The sequence below is a fragment of the Tachysurus fulvidraco genome, chromosome 14, assembly GCF_022655615.1.
Source record: "Tachysurus fulvidraco isolate hzauxx_2018 chromosome 14, HZAU_PFXX_2.0, whole genome shotgun sequence".
In the NCBI taxonomy this organism is placed as follows: domain Eukaryota; kingdom Metazoa; phylum Chordata; class Actinopteri; order Siluriformes; family Bagridae; genus Tachysurus; species Tachysurus fulvidraco.
This window is the reverse complement of record NC_062531.1, coordinates 7,261,208-7,274,704: the sequence shown is the minus strand read 5'-3', so window position 1 is coordinate 7,274,704 and position 13,497 is coordinate 7,261,208. Positions and strand designations below refer to the sequence as shown.

Sequence of the window (13,497 nt, the reverse complement as noted above, 5' to 3'; positions counted from 1 at the left end):
CTTACAAAATAACAGTACATAGTTTCTATGAATAATAGTTACCTGGTTATAGATGTTGTACTGATTGACATAGTTTTTGTGAAAGGTAAGCTTCAAATATGTTCCGACAGCATCTACATGCACCGACTTCAATTCTCGTGCTCTGAAACCGGTCTTCTCATTAGTGGACAGTGACACGTACCTGCACAGTACATGGGATTAAGTAGTGCATAAGGTCATATACAAAATATCTCAATGCTATACTGATTATTGAGAGAGAGAGAGAGAGAATTATAACTGTCCAGATAATCAAAACAGCACTCTACATTGCCGTAAAGTTTCAAAATTCCCAATCAGTCTGGCTTTAAAGCAGCTCATTCCACAGAGACAGCCCTTTTGGATGTCTCTGAGAAACTACATGCTGCTAGATCAGCCAAATTGTCATCTGTCCTTATCCTCCTTGACCTTTCAGCAGCGTTTGATATGGTCAACCACAAGACTCTCTTGTCCTCCCTCAGGAGTCCTGGGATTCGCGGATCAGCTTGGGAATGGTTTACTTCCTACCTGGAAGGACGCTCATATCAGGTAACATGGAGGGGAGCGACATCTGCTCCACGCAGACTCTCCACTGGTGTCCCACAGGGCTCAGAACTTGGTCCTCTTCTTTTCTCCCTGTATACTCACTCTCTTGGTGAAGTTATTTCCTCACATGAGTCTTACCACTGCTATGCTGATGATACATAACTTATCTTCTCTTTCTCACACTCAGATACCACAGCTTCTGAACAGATCTCAGCATGTCTGGCAGACATATCATTATGGATGACTGCTCAACAGTTAAAGCTCAATCCTAACAAAACTGAACTGCTGTTCATCTCAGGTGATTCATCCCCATCCCCATGATCTTGCTATATCCCTGCACAACGATCTGATCTCCCCTTCAACCACAGCTTGCAACCTTGGGGTAACCATGGACAATCAACTGTCCTTTTCCTCTCATGTTGCTAATGTGACACGTTCATGTCGGTTTCTTCTCTATAACATTAGAAGGATTCGGCCATTTTTGTCCACACAGGCTGCTCAAGTGCTTGTTCAGTCTCTTGTCATTTCAACACTTCTCTGTTCTGGCACCAAGGTGGTGGAATGAACTTCCCCTAGCGGTCCGGACAGCTGAGTCACTGGCTATTTTCAAGCACCGGTTGAAGACCTACTTATTCAGGAAACACTTCAACTAGCACTTCTTTCCCTATCTTTTGCATTTATTAAGAAATAAATAAAAAAAATAAAAACACACCTGACACTTTTTCATTGTAACTTGGACAATGTTTTAAACTCATGGTATCTTAAGTATGTAACCTAGTGAGCCAGCATTAATGTATCCAATGATAGAGATTTAGGCACTTATGTACATCGCTCTGGATAAGAGCGTCTGCCAAATGCTGTAAATGTAAATGTAAATGTAAAATATTCACAATTAGTGTTTTTATTTGTCCAATGCTAGTCTGAGTATGAGGCATTCAGCAGTGTGTTTTAAAAAAACTAACCCAAGTCTGCGGAAGTGCTGAAGGTGCTGGGGAGAAACTGGTTCTCTGTCCCCAATGTGAAACTCCACCTTAGCAGAGATCAGGTACTGATGAGCCAGCAGCTGCAGCTTCCTGATGCGACATCTCTCCACCATCTGTAGTGTGATCTCCTGTGGGAATGGACAGAACCTGCACACAGCAACAACCACCCAACGAAATTAATGTGCACTGCCAGGAACACTGTAAGACATTTCAAGATGGTTAAACTTAAGCTAATCTGCTGTAAACACAACTGGAAGATACCCTTTGTGTCACCTTTATGGCAAGTTTAATTTTTTTAAAACTTATGAACTTCTGTTTAATATCCAAAACTTGTCATGGCAATCAGAGTTAAAGAGAAGAAATAAGTTGATGTAATTTAATGGAGCATCACATTTTACAATGAAAATGATCATGGCTAAAAAAACTTATAGATTACACATATTTATAGTATGGTCTTTTATGTATCATTTGTACACTTTTCAGGCCACAAACTTCAGAATTTTACAGTCTCACTTTTACATTTTACAGTCTCACAGTCTGGCTTTCAGTGCTTTCTTGTTTTCAAATACTTGTGAAACTTTGGAACACTGAAACCCAATGAGCTTAATGCAGCAATGTGAAGACATGGGACTGAAAAAAGAATAAATGCAATGTCATCAGTATTATAGGGTGCTGCTACTTTCATAATTTTACATTAACTCTAGAACTGCATCAATGCGTTTATAGTATCAAGCTTTCCTTATCATACTTAAATACTATTGCATATTATTTGGAGTAATCAGTTACCTCTTTTGGTTAATACTGCATAAAATCTTTGAACAAACATTCGTCTGTTGGAGCTTTATCCCACCCCTGCTTACCATATCTAATTTCACTGACATTTAATCCTGTCATCATGCTGATAATCTCACTGATTGCCCACAGAAACATTTACCTGGCAGACCTCCAGCCATTGATGGTAGGAGCATGAACCATCAACTCTCTGGCACTGTAATTCTCCTCATGACCAGACCAGTTGATTACAGTGAATCCTATCTTACGTGGCATCATGCTCCTATGTGCTGTTAACAGAAAGACAGATCCAGATGATTATAGCAATTATGTCTGTAGAGCTTTGACCAGTTTTATCCATAAAGATTATTTTTTCATAAGACTAAACAATCTTAAAAAAAACAAACAAAAAGAACACTGTTGATATGCAATATAAATTTAAAGATCCATATACAGAGCCCTTTCTCAAACCTTTTTTCCTGGATAATAACATCAATAATGACCCTGTATTCAAAGACAGGGAAACAGGGAAGCTGCCTCAAGTCCAGGTCAAGTACAGCACAGGTGGCTTTAGATGTCCATATACATGCAGAATAAAAGTGCTTAGAATGGAGATCTTTGAGCAAACTATGATAGTGAGAAATGTTGGTATGTGCATCGTTTGCACAGATGATATAAAAAGTCTAGACGTGCCAGTTTAAAGTGTGATATGAAAAACTGAAACCAAGAAAAATCATATCAGATCTTTGATCGCTGCAGGGTGGGGGTGGGGGTGGGGGTGGGGGGTTAGACAGAAGTGACCCTTTTGTCATATAAACACATCAATCTCTAAAATTTCACCTTAAAGCAATATAACAACTCAATAACGAAGACCCCTAAAGCACGGGAAGAACAGGCAGAGTCTATCCACAAAGGTTGGAGACGGAAATCAAACCCCAAAACCCTGCTGTCGTAAAGCGAACCTGATAACCACTAAGACTATATTCAGTTATTGTATGCACATTTATACAGTTATGTATTTGGTCTAGGATCTGAAAAGGCTAAAGCCTAATAAAGCTTTAATTCATAATTCTTTAAACACACCTTTAAAAAGGATCCAAATGATAAATGCCTGGATTATAAACAGAGGAGAATTTAAAGACCAATGTCATAACAATGTGTAGTGTTTATCCTTCACCTCTGTGTGTCTGCAGTAACCTGAAGGCTGCAATGTTGTGATTTGTTGGTCAGACATTGTTAGTGTTAGCAACGAGCTCTAACAAAATGGCATGGCAACCACAATCTTAGCCTTCAGTTTTGTCTAAACTATATTGCTGCATTCTGCTCCATTTACAAATTTATCAAATCAGTCGTTAATAGCAGTTGGATAAATCGTCTTTAGGTAACACAACTAGCTTAAACCCTGGGGGGGCGGGGGACAGCAACTAGTGTCAGTGCTAAGTAGCTTTTAAATAAACGGCAGACACCTCACACAACCCTAAATGAAAATATAAGCTTTATGTATATATTTATAAACAGACAGAAAATCGGTTTTAAATATATTTACCTAAATAAAGTGACAACTTGTTAGTCCTGTGTCATCCCCATAACCACTTTTTGACAACAATGAGCTTCACGCATGCGCATTCGGGTATATGTATTTTTCTGGACTAGTTTTCCATTTTTGTGTTTTATATATATATATATAGTGATATTTATTGATGAATATAACATTTCAGCGGTGTTATGTTGTTGTCACTGCTTTACAACACTTAATATAAAATAAGTAATTAGGAATAAATTCCCCAACGCCACCGGAAGAGTTTGCTTACTCTTTCCGGTTTTGCGTTTGTTTTGGCAGTATGGCGGAAGAGAACTCGGCCGTGTGGCAAGAAATTGAAAAAGCTGAAAAAGAAAGCAGACGAGAGTTGGTTCTTCAAGGCGTTGCAGTGGATGAGAAAATAAAAACAAGCTCTGGAATTCATCCAAGACTTTATTCACTGAACCTCCTCAACTACCTAGAAATCAGTCAGTGTCCGAGTCTGTATGAGATCCATGAAAACATTAAGAACCTGTCTCACCTGCAGAGCCTCATCCTCTGCAGGAACAAGATCTCATCAGTACCTAAAAGTATCGGAGAGCTAAAATCGCTGAAAGTCTTGGACTTGTCAGTAAACGAGCTGCAGGTTTTACCTGAGGAGATCTGTTCACTAAGTGAGCTCACCACGCTGAATGTGAGCTGTAACAACATCGCTGCTCTTCCGGACGGGTTAAGCCGGTGCACCAAGCTGTCTAGCGTCAACGTGGGGAAAAACGCGCTGGTTTGTCTTCCTGAAGGCCTTTACTCCTCCAAACTGGAGTTGCTCAATACTGTCATAGCGTCAGAAAACAACATCGAGCAATTAAGCAATGACATCAACAACCTATCGTCGCTTAAGGTCTGTTATCCACCTAATTCAGTTCAATTCTAGCGCTTTTAAGTGTACACGTGGTTATTCACAATAATAACGTTCATTATTATAATAAAGCAGCTTTAAAGAACTCTGGATGTCTTAGATCCCCGTTTAGTAAATCACAGGTGGCAGAAAATTGATCACCTCTGTTTTTTGTTTTCTTTCTTTTTATTAATTTTGTTAATAAACCCAGTTAATTGTATATATCAGTCTTTTCTTTTTCTATTCCTTATTTTTCATTTATTCCTTCTTTTATTTATATTATTATTTTCTTCTTTCCTTATCTTACTGTCTTTCTTTCTTTCTTTTGTTTTGTTTTTTCCTGATATATGCCTGATTTCTGCTTGCACCTGGTAGAGGGAAGGTGATTTATATATTTGACCCAATTGGCTTATTACATTGTTAGAAACTGCCTTAAAAAAATAAAATTGGTGAATATTTATAGATATTTTTCTCATATTCCGGTTTTTCATTATTGAGCTTAATACACTTATAATTTAACCAATTTCTTTTCTAAGGTGTTGGACCTTTCCAACAACAAGCTTACTGAAATCCCCTTCGAGCTGGCTGACTGCCCCAAGCTGAAGGACATCAACTTCAAGGGAAACAAGCTGAAGGACAAGCGGCTGGAGAAGATGGTGAATGGCTGCCAGACGAAGTCGGTGCTGGAATACCTGAGAGTGGGGGGACGAGGGAAAGGAAAGGGCAAGCAGCTTGATGCAGATGGTGCTGAGCAGAGTGACCGGAATCGTAACGTCTCCAAAAAGAAGAATGCTGCTAAACAGAGGGATAAAAAGGGGGAAGTGGATGCAGTGGATGAGTTGCAGAAAATGGTTGTTAAAATCCTTCATGTATCTGATTCCTCCTCTGCCATAATGGTTAAAGTCTCCCCTCAGGTGAAGGATGTGCGTCCATACATCGTTTGCTGCATAGTCAGAGGCATGAATCTGAAAGCAGGGAATGCGCTGAAGAGGTTCTTGGTAGCTCAGGTAATGAAATATTGCAAAGATGACCAGCATAGCTCAGCCTCAATATTATTAAATTGTTAAATAAAGGAAGCAATTGCTGGCATTATTTGTTTTTTATTGATGTATTGGCTTTTTTTTTATTTGTAATGTATTTCTTTTTTAAATAACCTCTTATGTATTCTTTAGACCAAACTTCATGATGACATTTGTGGCAAGAGGACAACAGCTACTATTGCAACTCATGACCTGAGCTCACTGAAAGGCCCTCTACAGTATGATGCCAGACCTCCTGATGTTCTGAGGGTATGAATGGAAAAAGATGTTTCTCTGTGTGTGTGATTCAGTGTGTGCGTGTGCACGCGTCTCTGTGCGTGTTTGTGTCTGTGTGTTTGTCAGTTGGTATTTCCTCCTCTGTGAGGACCAGATATTGACATCCCACCTTTCTTGTAAGGACTTTTTTGTTGTGAGAACCTTTGCCCCAGTCCTCACAAAATTATCATTTATTTTCTTGCCCTTGTCTAGCCTCTGATGTTATCAAGAAATACACACTAGTTTTAATTTGCATTTAATTTTATACATAACAATAAATAAAATCAATGTAATTTTTACACTACAGTTGGGTTTTATTACACCGTTTAGATTTTTGTGGAACTTTATGGCAAAAAGAAGAGCATTTTTTTTTTCTCTTCTACTGTTTGAGTTGTCACGTTTATATACTCAAATTTTAACCTTTGTATCCAGTGAAGGAACTTTGATATTCATTATGTTTCAGTGGGTAATCTGGATTTAGTGTGAGGTGAATGTTAGTAGAGTGTGTTGAAGTTGCAGTGTCTCCCCTTCCCATCACCACACAGTCTAAACCACCTCTACCTCTCCCTTCCCCCTCAGCCATCACCACAGTCTAAGCCCCCTTTCTATCTCTCCCTTCCGCCTTCCCATTGGATTTCTTTTTCACCCTAATCCCTGTGCTTTGCTCACCTTCATCACATACTGGCCTGGAACTCTGAAAATATATCTTGTTAGTTACTTCATTAAGTAACTTGTTTATAACAAAAAAAAAAGAGACACAAACAGATACAGCCAGTATGCAAAAAAAATGCTAAGTAAAAACATTGACAGGCCATCAACATTGTGCAGCTTGTTTTTTGCGTGGTCTTCCGAAATCCGTCAGATACTTCAGTCTTCATTTTACATTGTTTTTGGTGTCACTTTAACAATAGCAATTAGCTTTAGAAATTACTTTTATATTTTTTTGCAAAATAAAACCTTGAATAAATCCATCTTATTATGAAAAGCAGCTGAAAATAAACTTTAAACCATTATATCATGTTGTATCATTTATATACAATTTTAAATATATATATATATATATATTTATATATAATAATATAATTATAATTTTTAAAGGTCTCGGCAAAAGTTCTCCCACCCTCCATTTTTGAGCATTTTTTTTCCAATAACAGACATTGTTAATTAAATGTTTTGTCCAATCAAAAAACACAGTTGAGGAGTGTGTTGGATTCAAAACAGTGATTTAATTATGACAGTGACGCCCACTGGTGGGTTGAAATCTTTTTTTTACTAACACAGAGAAAAGATGGCCCGCACAACACTGGCCCATGTCAAGGTCCTCACAAGTGTACAAAAATGTGTTTGTGTGCTTGTTTGTGCCTGTCTCTCTGTCTGTGTATGTCTGGTCAGAATTCAATCACAATCCACACACTGCATTCACAAGAACCAGCTGCAAAGATGCATGTATATTTTATGCATCTGCTATGTAAAGCTGTTCTTATGAATGGAGTGGGGTCTAGTTTCTAATCCACAAGTTCATTATCGTCGTGGTTTGTGGCTTTAATAATACACGAACTGTGCTTTCACACTGGTCACTTTTGTTTGAGTGGAACGTCATTTCATCACTTCTTTTGTGACAAGCACCAACAGTAAAGGCTTTGTAGTACTTCTTTTATACTGCACAGACCTTTCTAATGCCACAATAGTATAGTACTCCTATGTCCTAAAAGACACTGCCAATGTGCAACCACTGCTACTCCAACAACGCACTCTCTTACAACACGTAATCCAATCCAATACTGTTAATGTTTATACACACAACTCTAGTTTTCTTATTATTGTTCTCTAAAATGTTTCTCTCTTTCTGTGTGTATATGTCTATGGGGGTGTAGATAGTTCCTTTGGGTCGTAAGGAGATGAAGGCTGGTGACCTGCTGAAGATGCTCCAGCAAGAAGCAGATGAACAGAGGAAACAGAGAAAACGTCAAAATGTGTCAGGTCTTCACAAGTGAGTTACTGTACTGTACACCCAGGTTGTGTTCTGTGACAATGTCTACTAGGGGTGGCACGGTTCATAAAACCCACAGTTCGGTTCGTATCACAGTTTTAGGGTCACGGTTTTCGGTTCTGTACGGATTTTGTTATTTTAATCTTCAACACTCCAGAAATTTCCTTCAGCATTTGATATATAGCTTGTTAGCGTAATTATCCACAATTTATTATACAGTATTAACATTTTTGTAATGTACAGGTAATCATGCACTAACTGAATTTGACTTGACTTTAAGCACATTATTGGGACCATCTCTGAGTAAAAGCTAGGTGAGATTTTTATACAGCAAGAGAGAAGACATTGATGATGACATGCTTTTTGTTTATTTGGCAAAAAAAGGAGAATGTGTATTTGTGCATTTTTAGCACACAAAGACTGAAATTAACTTGCATTTATCAAACTGTCAACTTCAGTGCAGCTCTTACAAAAAAAAATAAATTAAAGAAAAAGAGAGGAACTCTTACAAGCTCTGTCTTGTAAACAAGTCAAAATATTTTAAAAATACATATATAATATAATGTAATAACATATATAATATAATGTAATAATATAATGAGGCTATAGCAATAACAAAGGCCATTATCATAAAGTCAAGCATAAGTTTAACCATCTTAACACAACTGTCATATTAGAAGTGTTGCCATTAGCATATTGAATGTATTTTGCACAATGCTTGCACACAGTCGCAGTTCTGTTTTATTTCTGTTGTCCTCGTAAGTAACATGAAATCCAAAATGTTCCCACACACCGGATTTGAACGACGCGTGCGCATCCGCCAACTCCGGGCAGCCTTCATTATCTCCTCCACTTGCCATTTCTGCAACACTCAACTTTTACTGTCTATATGTATGTTCACGCGAAACTGTCTGAGGCGAAACTGAGTACGGGGCTACTTTGTTTATGCTTCTAACCGTGCGACGGTTCAGGTTCATGTCTACTGCAGTTGATTCAGTACTGATTCCTGTATACATACATACTGACATACTATATCTGCAATGCTGGCATTTTCAAGGGACATCATAAAAATCGCATAAAAACCCCATGTTCACTACACTTAAATAGATTACATGCTGCTTTCTGCCATTTTTAATTCTGACAACTTTTCCATGCCAGTCCATTACCTTACAACATGGCACAGTGTCTGCTGGCTCAGAACTGCAGAAGCTGTAGAGCATTGGGTGCTTCTTACCTATTGGTACTACACCTATACTGTTCTGCTTTTTGCTTTTTAATATATATATATATATATATATAGGGTAGTAGGGATACTCAAACACAGCTGTTTCTATTTTTTTTCTAGATTTTTTGTTTTTGTTTCTTTGTTTGTTTTTTGTCGGGTAACAGGTTTGAGTCCTTAGCCATCATGGAAAATTGGTTGTAATTTTACAAATTAGTTATCATTTGTAGAAATTTGAAATTACCCTTTGTGTTTCAATATTTGTATATTAATATTTTTTTATGAAATGTTGAAGTGTATACTTTTTTTTGCACTTGATCTTGTGTTTGGAAATTACACCTTAAACTTAATATAATGAAAATAGCATTATATACACAAATTGCTCATATGGGCAAAGAAAGGTAAAATTGTTAGGGAAAGATTGTTTTTATGTAAGTGATTTCTTTCAGGCAAGGTACAGAGAGAATAATAAAGGTAACATTTAACAATTGGTTAACAACATCATATTTCTTATTTTTCAGCAGATTGGGTAAATTTGATTTTTTTTCCTCTTAACTTTTGTTGGAGGAGTGACATGATTTGTACTTAATAAATACATTTGGGGTAAAAGTTCATTCCTCATTGCTCTCTCAGGTACCTCCAACTGTTGGATGGAAAAGATCATTACCCTTGCCTGGTTGATGCTGATGGTCATGTGATCTCATTTCCTCCAATCACAAACAGTGACAGGACAAAGGTAAGCTGATGTAATTATGTAATAATAGCTGGGATATTACAGGGTGTGTGAGCAAACAGCAGTCAGATAAAGTTAGTGTGGTGAAGTGTGTTAAAAGTCTTAATTACATGTTAACGATATAGATTACTTATCTTTTTAATGACTTCCTAAATCGATGGTTTTACTTTTCTTTCACTCAACAAATGATTTATGCTTCAGGGTCAATTCTTAAACTAACTTCATTCTGGTTTAATCTTAATAAACAGTTTGCCACTGTAACACATTTACTGAAATTTATTAGCCTTCTTTGAGTTCTTATAAGAAAGCAGACATTCTGCAGTGATGGATCTAGCTCAGCCCCAAGAACATGCTTTTTTGTTTATATAATAATTTACTACTTCTCATCTTTTTTTTCCCCCTCTCTATCCAGATTAAAAAGTCAACCAGTGAGCTTTTCCTAGAGGTCACAAGCTCTACAAGTTTACAAACCTGTAAGGATGTCATGGACCTGCTCATTATAGTAAGAATCAGTAACACTGCATTTTTAAATGTTGCATTTACGTGCACTGAGTAGAACAGTGAGAAAGGATGCACCACTTAGTATTATAGTTTATGCAACCTGTTGAACATTATACCATATACTTTTCTTTTTTATATCATTTGCACAGTTGTACACTTGTCAGATGTGGTTCAGTGTTTATTTGTTCAGTCTTATTTTATTTTCTTGGTTGAAAATTCGATTTAATTATTTATTTATTTATTTATTTATTTTTAAATGTATTTAATGCAGTGTCACATGTACAGTAGGTTCTGCTTTGCATAAAGGGATGTTCTCATACTTATTCTCATACTTAGCCTATAAGTGAAAAGTGTTTGTCTGAAAGGGAGGAACTCAACATTTGGCTTGAGTGGTGGCTGTGAGATTTCTGCTCTGATAGAAACAGAACCTTTTGTCCTACCTTGCTGCATCAGCTCATTCCTGTTGAATATTTAACAGAGAGCAAAATGTGATCTCGACTTTCTGAATAATGAAGGTTTCAGTATAGTATAGTCCAGCAGATAGACTGAGGTGTAGATAGATTGTTAGATAAATGGGTAGATAGATGTATAAGTAGATACATGGATAGATTTATTTTGATTAAGGATATTTGTATAAGAATGTATTCATACAGGAAATAACAAAAAACAACAAAAGCAGTGAAACCCATGGGATTAAATCCATTGTGTTCTTCTATTCACAATAGAAATAGACTTTGGAAAGGAAACCCTTTTTTCGTAAAATATATGTAATGCAAAAATTTACATAGCTTAAATGTACATAATTGGAAAAGATTTGATTTTTCTATTTCTATTATTTTGCCTGAATAATTAATTCCTGATTGGATCAATAATTTATAATGGAATTAATGAATATTCTGTCATTATTGTTTTTCATTAAACCGGTTTAAAACTTCTCATTCTTCTAACTGTGCTTTCTGTTTGTCTTTAAGAAAATGGCAGAGCTGAATAAGTTTACCTTTGACAATAGAGAGGAGCCCTGTTCAGATGACGAGACAGGCTCCGCCTCTAACCCAGCGACAGACTGCTCGACCTCAGCTGAATTGACTGTGGTGCAGGTGAAGGTGGTGGATGAGGAGGGCAATCTGAAGGTCTTGTATCCATCCAAAACTGACCTGACCTCTGATGTCAGCCATTTGTACATTATCCGGCAACCAGCTTCAACAGAGAAGCCATGAAAGCTGTGTTAAACTATTAGCTGTATAAAAAAAGACCAGCATCCATAGATATACTGTAAATTGTCAGTTACTTTCGTACTTAGTTGTTAAGCAGTAGTTATTGTCTGGTGTATCTGCATGGTTTCTGAGTGGGGGAAAATTCCACTCACCGGTATTAAAAACAAAGCTCCATTTTATGATTTGTTGCTTAGTAACAAAATTCCAATGGCACATATTCTGCAAAAAGGAAAAAATTGTATATTTTCACCATGAGAGCAGCACAGTACTGCTGGCTCATAGCTTCAGTTTCCCGTATTTGATCCGGTGCTCAGATTACTGCCTGTATGTAGAGTGACTGAGCAGGTTCTCTCGTATTCACCCACTTCCTAAGAATCATGCTTGGCTAAGAGAAACAAAATGTGTGGGCATTGTGCTCTGTAAGCTGATGTCACTTGCTCCTGGGACAGGATCCAGGCTCCTTGCAACATAAAGCATTTACTGCAAGTGTGTGAGTTTTGTGTAAGTCTCCCTGTCTCCAGATATGATTTAAAGAAGGACATGAGACTTGGTTAAACAGTTGCACTAAAACTTTACCTTTTATAAGGTATTGTAGTTTTCTGTTTACAAAATTTGTTTTTTTACTAATTTGTACTTAATTTCTTTTTTAAATGGTTTATCCAATGCATTTCACCCTTTTCATTACAAATAGAATCAAGTAACAGCTACAAGTATGAAAAAATATTAAGTACCTATCACTTAATAAATTGACTTAAAATCCATTCCCGATTGCTTCTTTGTTTTTCTCTTACTGTTTTAACTATGAATGCCAGCTAACTTAACAAAATCACAACAGTCAAACCAACTTGTATTTTAAATGACTATAGAGCTTGTCTTTCAAAAGTTTATATAATTCCTGTTAGAGTTTATCTTACAATTTCACAGCTACACAGAGACTGAACATCTAGTCAACAACCTTCTAATGATCTTCCTTCTTAAAATACGCATCAAAATCTTTGTTTAAATGGGAGGAGGATCACAGCTCAGGTTTGTTTGGTGATTCATGGTTCACTGTGAAAGCACCAGATAAAGTTACAGATCAAATGACTGGCGGCGGAGTAGACACATGAAGCTGATAGGGCAAGAGATATAAAACGTGAGAAGGAAGCTCCAGACATGACTTTGGCTCGCATCATGCCACCTAACACATCCTGACTATCTAAAGATATACAGTATATTACATTTATAAACAAGCTATGAGGGCCATTCAAGCAGCTAATCATCTAATAAGGAAGCAAGCCTGGGACAGAAAGACAAGATGGACTTGGAACGGACCTGATGAAGATCTAGAAGTCCAGGTGGGTCGTTTTAAACAGCTTGACTCTGCGAAAGAAGGCAGCCATTCTGCTTACCAGTTTGCACCTGTAACGTTAAATGGTGCTTCTCAAATACAGGAGAAACAAAGCAGCAAAACTCAAGATTTCATCCTGAAACCTCGACAGGTCGTGTTGCAAAACACACAGGTACATAAAACTAAAGAAGACGATGTGAACACGCTCGACATAAGCAACTCACTGCCTCCGATATGTGGTTCTAGAATACGTACGGTACGTGGTGCAAAAAGTTGTATATCGAATCAACATGCTTTAGAAACTGGTACGAAAGCAGGTGTATCATCTAACGGTGCGAGAAGTGTCAGGACATTAATATGTAGACAAAAGGAGCGAGCTCAGTTAACCAGCACAGTGGACATGATCTGCAGAAGTCTGGCTCCATTCAGGGTGACTGATCGCACTCAGGAGCCAGAGAGACCTCCTCTACAGCGAGAAAAGAA

The 13,497-nt window shown here is 37.4% G+C and overlaps 2 protein-coding genes across 2 annotated transcripts in view; one reads left to right on the top strand and one right to left on the bottom strand.

Annotated features, from left to right (window-relative positions):
* Positions 1–3,991, bottom strand: part of cep104 (centrosomal protein 104) — a 31,894-nt gene extending 27,903 nt beyond the window's left edge. The window contains exons 1-4 of the mRNA XM_027133114.2: positions 3,862–3,991; positions 2,479–2,605; positions 1,524–1,691; positions 43–181 (exon numbers count right to left, since the gene is read on the bottom strand). Of these exons, the coding sequence (XP_026988915.1) occupies positions 43–181; positions 1,524–1,691; positions 2,479–2,594 (423 nt within the window). The 5' untranslated portion in view covers positions 2,595–2,605; positions 3,862–3,991. The remainder of the gene's footprint in view (positions 1–42; positions 182–1,523; positions 1,692–2,478; positions 2,606–3,861) is intronic.
* Positions 3,992–4,122: 131 nt separating this feature from the next.
* Positions 4,123–12,445, top strand: lrrc47 (leucine rich repeat containing 47). The gene is made up of 7 exons (XM_027133115.2): positions 4,123–4,732; positions 5,266–5,736; positions 5,902–6,018; positions 7,899–8,014; positions 9,870–9,972; positions 10,382–10,471; positions 11,442–12,445. Exons 1-7 carry the CDS (start codon positions 4,157–4,159, stop codon positions 11,685–11,687), a joined length of 1,719 nt encoding a protein of 572 aa, XP_026988916.1. The 5' UTR covers positions 4,123–4,156; the 3' UTR covers positions 11,688–12,445.
* The last annotated feature ends 1,052 nt before the right edge of the window (positions 12,446–13,497 follow it).

Excerpts from the sequence above, each read along its gene's own strand:
- lrrc47 (XM_027133115.2), top strand. The coding sequence starts at position 4,157 with ATGGCGGAAGAGAACTCGGCCGTGTGGCAAGAAATTGAAAAAGCTGAA. Across the intron at positions 5,737-5,901 it reads AGAGGTTCTTGGTAGCTCAG|ACCAAACTTCATGATGACAT; the intron begins GTAATGAAATAT and ends TGTATTCTTTAG. Across the intron at positions 6,019-7,898 it reads GACCTCCTGATGTTCTGAGG|ATAGTTCCTTTGGGTCGTAA; the intron begins GTATGAATGGAA and ends ATGGGGGTGTAG.